The sequence below is a fragment of the Hippocampus comes genome, unplaced genomic scaffold, assembly GCF_001891065.2.
Source record: "Hippocampus comes isolate QL1 unplaced genomic scaffold, H_comes_QL1_v1.1 scaffold145, whole genome shotgun sequence".
In the NCBI taxonomy this organism is placed as follows: Eukaryota; Metazoa; Chordata; class Actinopteri; order Syngnathiformes; family Syngnathidae; genus Hippocampus; species Hippocampus comes.
In genome coordinates this window covers 311,873-321,152 of record NW_017805994.1, presented here as the reverse complement: position 1 = coordinate 321,152, position 9,280 = coordinate 311,873, and the positions used below count along the sequence as shown (strand labels likewise).

The 9,280-nt window shown below is 48.5% G+C and overlaps 1 protein-coding gene across 6 annotated transcripts in view; it reads right to left on the bottom strand.

Moving 5' to 3' along the window:
• adamts6 (ADAM metallopeptidase with thrombospondin type 1 motif, 6) overlaps positions 1 to 9,280 on the bottom strand; it is a 37,226-nt gene that overhangs the window by 26,940 nt on the left and 1,006 nt on the right. For 3 of the 6 annotated variants that reach the window (XM_019892346.1, XM_019892349.1, XM_019892348.1), the window contains exons 1-6: positions 8,259 to 8,913; positions 7,707 to 8,083; positions 5,625 to 5,796; positions 4,280 to 4,485; positions 3,820 to 4,190; positions 2,540 to 2,583 (exon numbers count right to left, since the gene is read on the bottom strand). In XM_019892346.1, the coding sequence (XP_019747905.1) occupies positions 2,540 to 2,583; positions 3,820 to 4,190; positions 4,280 to 4,485; positions 5,625 to 5,796; positions 7,707 to 8,083; positions 8,259 to 8,358 (1,270 nt within the window). In that variant the 5' untranslated portion in view covers positions 8,359 to 8,913. Of the gene's footprint in view, positions 1 to 2,539; positions 2,584 to 3,819; positions 4,191 to 4,279; positions 4,486 to 5,624; positions 5,797 to 7,706; positions 8,084 to 8,258; positions 8,914 to 9,280 lie in introns of those variants that run through there. The other 3 variants (XM_019892350.1, XM_019892351.1, XM_019892347.1) reach the window with 3 other exon arrangements.

Genomic DNA, 9,280 nt, shown 5'->3' with positions numbered 1-9,280 from the left:
TGTGCATGCGTGTGTGTAGTGGGGGAAGGGCTCTTGTGTGTGTGTGTGTGTGTGTGTGTGTGTGTGTGTGTGTGTGTGTGTGTGTGTGTGTGTGTGTGTGAGAGAGAGACTTTCAAGCGTGATCACTCTGGAATGCTGTTTCAGCATTGATTCACTAACATTGCTACAGAGATTACTACGGTCCATGTAATATGTTCTTTCTCTTCTCTAGTAAGACAATTCAGCAGTTGTAGAAGGACTGTGTTTTACGAGTCATGTCCCCCCCACCCCCAAATACGTGTTTCGACGGTTTTATGGAAGGCTGTTTGTTGCATTAGGACAAACTACTACATTGACTGTCATTTACTAGCGGCGTTTTTCCAATAAATGCTCAGTTTTATTTCAAGCCATCTTAGCATTTCTTTGACGAGTAAGACGATTGATTCAGCACACGACTGTCTCACTAGCAATTTTTTTTTGTGGGGGGGCAATTCATAACTATGGATAGCAGTTTAAGCTTTGATATCTGCTGTATGATATTAGAGCTGGGCAAAGGCCTAAAATGTATAGTATGGGATAAATTGAACCCCTTCACGGTATAAGTTATGTACTAAATATGACAATGAGTGTGGAAATGACTAGATGGGTTGTTGGGAACGTTGATTGTACAAGACTCAATGGTGCAAAACGGCAACGGTAAATCCGCAGCGCGGATAGTGGAAGGACAACGTTTAGCCGCACTCGCTGGTCGGCCGCAGCTCACAGCTCGAGCGACGCAAGTTAGCTTAGCGTCTGGCATTCCGCCGGTCTAGCTAGCTCCTCGTAAGACATATTCAAAACCATTTTAAGACAGAGGCGTACAAGGCGATGTCATCAGCAAGTCTTATCGCGACTGTTCAGTTGAGTCTAAATCCATAGTGCGCAACATTGGTGTTGCGGTTTCGCTTATTCCGATGCTCAGATGCGCAGTGACGACTGCTTTCAACAGAAAAAGAGGTGTGACCGATGTCGGGCTGCGATTCCCCACCGTTAGCACTGGCGCCTTACAAACGAGAAATAAAACGGCGAAAATTCAGCCGATTTGGCCAGCATGGAAGGGCCTGTAAATTCCCCGAGGTCATGAGAACTGAAAAACACAGATTGCATTTTTCGTCTCGTCCGTGCTGACATCCCGAGAACTCTTACTAACACACATCAGCATTGTCTCTGATACAAGACATCTTTCTCTCTCTGTCTGTCATCCACGCTTGAAATATGAAGAACATCTCGGCAGCACCCGGTGTTCATCCAAGTCGCAAAACGCCGAGGTCTAATTCGTTTGAAAACGATGTGTACTTGTCACTCTGGCGTCTATCTCAATCATCTGCCAATCTATTGACTATTTGACCCCGTTATATATCAGATCAAGCATTCAACATTCTCATCTGCACACCAATATTTGCATCGTGTTAGATCTTTGTTGATCTCCAACACGCCAATACCTTGAAACTGAACTGCAACATCAGCGGGCGGGGGGGGGCGGCGACACACCAGAGGGTCCGAATGGCAAAGGCAGCCGCAGCGGTGAGTTTGCGCAAGCTCCCCCCGCCGCACCTTGGCTAAGAGTGTCACGGCTTTTGTATCCTCTTTGCTAAGAGGCTAAACAAGAATAGACTCGCAAATCGCGATGGTCCCAAATGCAAGGAGGCGAGCCTGAAGGTGAGGAAAGGAGGCGGGAGAGGGAGGGAAAGGAAGGAGAGCGGCTACTCTGCCATTACTTGAAGAATGCATGCGTGAGTGTCAGTTGTTTTCTTAACACCGGCGCGGACTGTGTACTATCTGCAGGCTCCGTGATTACTCCGTGACCCCAAAAGGCCAGAGTTGTTGCCCTGGAGCATGATCCCCGAGAAGAGGGCGAGGGGTGGGGAGTAGACAACGAGGAAGCCAAGCAGATGCCGAGGCTTTTAAAGCCACTGGGGGAATGTGACGAATGCGCTCAATCTGTCAAAGCGCTCCCTCAAGTCACAAGAAGACCTCCAAGATATACTGTGCCGCCTGCGGGCCCTTGCGCAGATAAGATGGCCAGAGGAGACTGGAGATGGGAGAGGGGAGAGGGAAATGGAGGCGCGGCAGTGAGGGGGGTGGTGGCTGTCGTCGTCTTTTTGTTTTGCCTTCAATCCCTTCCTAAAGTAGCCTCAGCCTAAAACTGCGCACACAATATCCCACTTTGCTGCGTGAACGGCACACGGTGATGAATCCCAACTCTACTGTTTCTGATTTTCAAACTGCGGGTCTACGTTCTTGGCTTCCATAGTCTTTAAAACTGTGATAATTCTGCCTTTTCCCCCCCATGTCAGTGGAAAGCAACCAATGTGGAATCAGGGGTCAGTGAAGTCAGTGAATCCACGAACCATGAAGTTCGAGGTTTCCAAAATCGGATCGGAGGCGTAATTTGAGACAATGTTGCCCGAGTGGAAGGCAATTCCGCAGTGCCGGGTTCAGGACTGTCAACTTTAACGCCGACGTTCCAGTTTTAGGACTTCTTTTTTTTTTTGCCGTCATTTTGCTGCACCGTACTCACCTAGCGTTCCACACGGCTTGTTCTTGTAGGTGCAGATGTCATACCTGAAAAGATAAAACAGAGAGAGAGAGGATAAGATGAACTTCAGCCGAGATGCAAGCAATCTAAACGCTTGTCGTGACTGCTCCGTTCCCATCTTGCCGCACGAAGGTGGACCAAGTCGCGCTGTGACCTCACCGTTGACCCCGCTAACTCGCGTGCCGTGCCGCTAATCCAATACAGCGCAGCCGAGGGAGGCCGCGTGCAACTTACGATGGCCACGAATCGTAGCGAAAGCTTTTAATCTATTAAAACCAAGGGCACCGCAAATTTGATTTGTCTCTGCTTCCCGCCTTCTTCCCAACGCAGCTCCCCCCGCAGACCTCGGTTCACAGTTCCTCAAACTTCATTGAACGGGTTCCCAACCATGAACCCTAACCTGGAACTCAAACAAAGTAGTCTTAACTCTTACTGGGAAAGCAAACCTCGGAAAAGTGACTCAGCACCCGAACCATAAATCTGACTTTCACACTAGAAAGCCGACAAAATACAGGCCTAATAGAAAAGTCCCCCAATCCTAACCCCTAAACGTAAGATCACCCTGGAGAGCAGACCCCGCCCTCTCACATCAAACAGCCACCCTCGCCCCTCAACGCTCCACCTTCAAAGGGAGAGAGACAAAGCACGTGTATTGTCTTCTTCGTGCCCTCCTCAAGGTCATGTCCAGCCACTTGATTGCGATCAACATCGCCAAAGGCTTTTGTATATTTCACCGTTAGGCGAAATCACGGTCGCGGTCAATTTCTGAAATGTCGAGTTTGACAGAGGAGCTCTTTGGCAGCGCAGCTTTCGGAAATGCGACACTGAACGATGATCGGCATCGTCTCGATGGCTCCTGGCATCTTTTGAGATTGAACTCGCTGCATCCACTTCAAACACAGCGCGGCGTTCTGATTGAAGGAGACGACCAAATGAATTCCGGGAAAACAAAGAGATGCGAGAGAGAGAGAAAGGCAATGTCATCCAGGAGACAATCTGCAGAGCGTCAGCGAGCAAGAGAGCTCTGATGACAGAAAGTGAAGAGACTGTTCTTGAAACAGAATCCGCCCGCAAACACTTGAGTTGCTATAGTTTACCAGGCCAAACAGTCCGGCCAACAACACCGCAGATAAAGAGGAGCGCAGCTTTTGGCTCTCGCTGCATGACATTGTACAGAGCACCTTCTATTTTCATTTCCTCTTGATTGGGCCCTCGGCATTGTAACAGCCAAGTGCGCCAAAACAGCGCCGACTTGTCCTCACCGAGTGATGAGCACGGCGTTGTCGTGGTGGGCCATCCCGTTTTCCGGAATGCTGTTGCCACTGTCGCCGTGGTGGGACAGGATGGACTTTTGCCATTTGCAGAAGCTGTCCAGAGACTTGTCGGCGTGATGGTTGATCTCCAGGTTAGGCTGGGGGATCGAGATGAAGTTGAGAATGCACAGGGAACACCAACACGGCGCTTTTCTTCCAGCCGAGACGCATTTGTCACAACCGCGACCGAAACATCCGATGCAAATAGTTAGTGAGGTTTGCTGAGGTCTTCGTACCTGATCTTCGGTCAGAACGATGAGCCGTGTCACGATAATGTTCACAACATTTCCTAGGCTGGCGTCACGGTAAAGTTTGGCAACCTGACCTCCAGAAAAGAAGAAAAAACACAAAGTCAGACAAATGGCGTCCGCCGGGGGGCGCCATCCAAGAAAGCGGCAATCAAACTTACAATATTCATGACGGACAGGATGTAGTGCTCGATGTCTTTGCGGCCGTGGTAGCCGACCATCATCTTGTCGGCCACCACCAGCGTCTCCACGAAACGCTCGGTGCTGACGGAGCGCCGCCTTCGCCGAGTGCCGTCGCGGCCCGTGTCGTCGGGTCGGGTTGCGGCGGATGCTCGGGCCGGGGCGTGGCTGCTGTTTTTAACCAGGTCTGTAAATCACAGTCATCGGGTCAGACGAACAAACAAAGACTTGAAGAAATATTGCCTTGGTTCAACCGCTTTGCTTCAGTTGCAGTCATTCGCACCCACGTTCACCGCTATGAATTCTAAAGGCAGTAACTCTAATGCGCACGAGTCTTTGGCTCTGAACTTTGCCGCTCTCGCCTTTGGCTTTATGACCCAGATGTTCTGGGTAAAAGCATTAAGATGGTACGTGTCGGGGCACGCCGGCTTCCTGTCGACGACAGCTTTTTTGCTGGTGCCAAAAAGACCCTGTCCCAAATCGCTCCATATCCGCCTGTTTCGCCTTTCTGCGTCTTTTGACATCAACGTCTTGACACAGATTTGTGCACCTTCTCGCGTGTGAATGTCATACACAGTTTATTTGGAGCCGCGCAAAGATATATCGAGAGATGACTTGACCGAAGTCCCCAATTTTAAGACTGCAGACTTGCTTGACTAAAGCTTCTGAAACACTTAACTTGACTTTGACTTTTAGACTTGGCCTATGTGACTTGACGTATGTTTCTTGTCTGTTTATTGATTTACAACCTTTATCCGGGTAAGGCAGTTGAGAACGCCCTGGCAGCAGACAGCAGAGTAAAACCAAGCAAAATACAAATACCATACAGTCACAACAAACTGAACAGGGTGACATAATATACGTGGCACGTGTGATTTAAAAGTTCTGTAGGATTCATGAAATATCTTTTTGTACTGCAGCGCAAAGATAAAGAGACGCAACGATGGCGACATTACACTTCACCCATCGCGATGAGGCCCAAAGTAAGGTAAGCTACGTGAACTTCACAGTTTAGCTAACCGGGAGCTGGTCAAACATGAACTGAGCTGTATATCAGCTATGCCTTTAATTGGGAAGACAGGAAAGAGACAATATGGAGATCAGTTTAGTTTATCAGGTTAGTGCTTAATATGTGACGATCTGTTGTGATGACGCAGGCCTGTTTGATGACTTGCTTAACCTAAGCCATGACTTGACCCTTCCTTGAAATTTGCCGCGGTAACTTTGGGACTTGAAGGGTAAGAAATAAAGGTCAAGACTGATGACTTGCATATGTGCGACTAGCCTCTCCTATGAAAAACCCCCTGACGGGGATGGTGCTCCCACCTGAAATGCCGCAGCTCGACTCTTGGCTCTGCTCCTGCGACGAGGGCATGGCGGACATCTTATAAATGACGTGTTGCTGTGCTTCATCCGGGTTCCGTTCGCTGGCGGGGGAGGATGTGTTCTTTAATGGCTCAATTAAATACTGTTCTTCTTCCGTCGTTATGATGCCGTGCTGGTCACAGGGGAAGAAGAGCGACAAAGAGGATACAAACAAGAAAAGTACTTCATCACTTGTTGGCTTCGTACATTTTTTGCGTAGCTGTCTATATTGTCCAAAGGCGCAACAAACAAGTATCAGCTAGTTCGTTTTTAGCGAAGTTATTGTTTTTTTCATCATCACAATGTCAATAATCATTTCAAAGAACGTCACAAATACAGCATGTGGAAAATGCGCGGGCCGCATCGGCAGTACTCTAACAAAAAGCTGGTAAGCTAGCTAATTCATGAGCTAATGTTTAGCTGCTATCCATTCTTTGACTTGATTAAAATACTGAGTTAACATAAGGGAGTTGTATTTTAAGCATTTTGAAGAAATATTCGCTTGTGGCACTTGTTATCATTTGCTAGCTGGCAGCGAACAGCACATTTAGCTACGAAGGGTAACTCTCCATTATTTTCTTGCTGAAACCACTTGGCTAACCTCGCGAGTGTTTCACATATGTCGCCTTTTGGCCAAATATTACCTCGTGGCAAAGATTCCTCTCTTAAAACTGGTCGGCGAACAAGTCAACCATATTACTTAGCGTCAGCTTTTGATGCTAAGCAACATGTTGTATTGTTGTCACTTTGTAAATGGTGACTTTCACATCTCCGATCATATCTTGTCGTGATGTTTGATTGCCGTTCGGATTGTGCTTGACAAAAATGAACATCAACATTTTGAGAACCCCTGCGCCGGCCGCCTTTTGAAACAGTGTGACTCTCTCAAATAGCCGTCAGTGACCCATATCTGTTGTTTTTGCGTCTCCTCCAAGATTCCTGGCCACAAAGAGGAGTAAAGCCAAATAGTTGGTATTTAAATACGTAATCCTTTAGCAGCCAGTCAAACAAGCAATTAGAGTGAAGACCGGCATTCAAACAATTACCCTAAAGCACCTCTTTTGAGCAGACAAGAGTGTCTTGGCGCTGTGAAAATATAAAACGTATTTTATTTGGGTCTTTTCAAGACTGAGTCAAGGTTTTCCAATTGTCCAGACGGCTGATTGCATTAAAGCGCACGCTCGCTTTTGACCATTTTTGGTGTTGTGAGCAGGGGGGGAGTGGAGGGGGGTGCGCGGAAAAAAAAAGAGAGCAAACACTAATTCAATTTATGACGCTGCGTCTCGATGCTGCCAGCACATTTGGCTACGAGGCGAATACATCTTCACATGTGCGAGCTCCGCTTTATTTTCCTGTCTTGACTTCTTGTTCCTGCCAAGTCGTTTGTTGGATTACATTATCAGTGTGACATGTTGACTGGCCAATAACTGCACAAATAGTGACTGAAAGAAAAACGATGGTGCGTTGACCGAAACAGAAGCCACGGCATGGCAGAAGAATACATACTGACCGGGGCAGGTTTGACAGTCATTTCTCCGCCACGGCCCGTAAAAGAGTCCTCTGACTTCCAGTCGCTGTTTCACAAAATACATCGTTACCTGACCCGGGTACACACAGTGAGTCGTTTTCCCACCTCTCTTACGAGAATGGACGGCTGAAGAGGAGTCGGGGACGACATCTGACATTTAACGAGCGCGACAAGCCGACACGACGTATGCCCGAGTTGATTTTCTCCTGGCGGCAAACTACAATGGCGCTAATGTTGTGCGCTGCTTCGTCTGAACGCTCGGCCTGGCCAAGGCTTTTGTGTCATACTCCATTTCACCGCCAGGCCACCCCTTCTTCGGGGTCTGCGGAACCACGAGTAAACGAACCCTGATGGGTCGTTTCACCACAGCGGAGCGATTAAGAGAACGCGGTGTACTTCTGACTCAACGTACATGTTGAAATGTCAAATTTCCATCGCCTTTGCTAGCAATACACCTCCTGTAAGATCTTTGTGAATGACACCTGAAAAGTTTCTGGTGGTTACTTTGCGCTCACCAGGCCATTGCAGTTGCTGAGCACCACTCGAGTGGCCCCGCGCCGGTTTGTCAAGAATCCCACATAGTGGCAATTGTCCACCAGGTTGTGGCGCCACTCCAGGCCATCGCGGCCCCAGTACTCCACCGTGAAGCGCTTGGAGACCAGGTGAGGGGTGAGAGTCAGGTTTAAGTGGAAGTGCTTCCCGTAGGCGGAGAGTCTGTAGAAAAGCTGGGAATCGGGCGGCTCCGGATACGGGCCCGCCGAAGGGTCGGCCGCCCCGCGTCTCCGCCGTCCGGGTCGGTGGTGCTTCACGGCGTAGCTCAGGAACTCTCCATTCTCATCCACTCGCATGGGAACAGTCAGCTGGTAGTGCTGCAGGTAGGACAGGAACTCCTCTGTGAACGCACGCGACGAATGCTCAGGTTAAAGGGACCACCAGAAGTCCGGACAACAGCAATGCTCCGCTTATCACGTGAGCAATAGTTGGTAAATCATATGATTGGTAAATGTGAACCCTCAGATGTCAACCATTCCAGGATTCCAAACTCAAGGCTTGTTTTGATGTCCTACCTTGGGAGTTGTGTGGAAGTTGATCGACGCTCTGAAATTCGGAAGCAGCCATGACCACCAGACTCAATGTCCAAGTCAGCGCCTTCCACAAAATTTCCATAATTCTGGGAAAGATGTGACATGAGGGAAAGGGTGGCGGGGGATGGGATGGGATGGAGGAGGAAGGGGAAGTGGGCGCTACAGCTGGACTAAAAACATGCGCTCAGTCCGAGGCCAAACCATAACAACTCCATGGTTTGCGTCCCCTCGCTGGCTTGGGTGGGGGGGGAGAAAAAAAAAGAAAAGGTCTGTGCGAATCCCGGATGCTCAGATTTCTCCCGGAGGCAAAAGCATCCACGTCGCGGCGGAGGCCTCACGATTCATGTTCGCAGCTTGGCCAAAACGCGGCGATCCATCAGACGCTCAGGTGGCAGTCCGGAGAGGAAGCTCTACATGGGAAACTAGCCTCGGCCCAGCCATCTGCATTCCTGCCAAAGGGAATCGATCAAGGCGTTACGACGACTCTTGCTTCACTTGTCAACCACTCTTGTGTTGTTCCAAAGCACAGGCTCACAGGTTGGACCGGAGTCTGATTGACATGACCACCATTGCTAAGATGAAGGTCCAAAATGTGACGACGCACAAAGAAGATCCAACCAAGACTGATGAGTAAGCGGCATCTGTGCATCTGTCACCTATGAAGGAAGGTCAAGTCATCTTTAATACTAACAACTAAAATATGAGAGGACATGACACGAAGATATTTGACGAGATTGGAACAAAATCCGACTAAGATGGATGAATCAAAGGGTAACATTTCCGTCCATAAATGCAGCAAATGGATGGTTGGATACATCAAAGACACAGTCTTCAATGACCTGAACATGTTTTTTTTTAATTTATTATTTATCAAAGACAATCTTCAGTCTTTAGCTATCATGGGACTGACTTCAGAGTCTCCAAGCACCCAAAGTTTGTTTTGGTGATGATGATTGTTTGTCCTCAATGAGCAAAATGACAACTTAGATGTTTGCCAATATCAA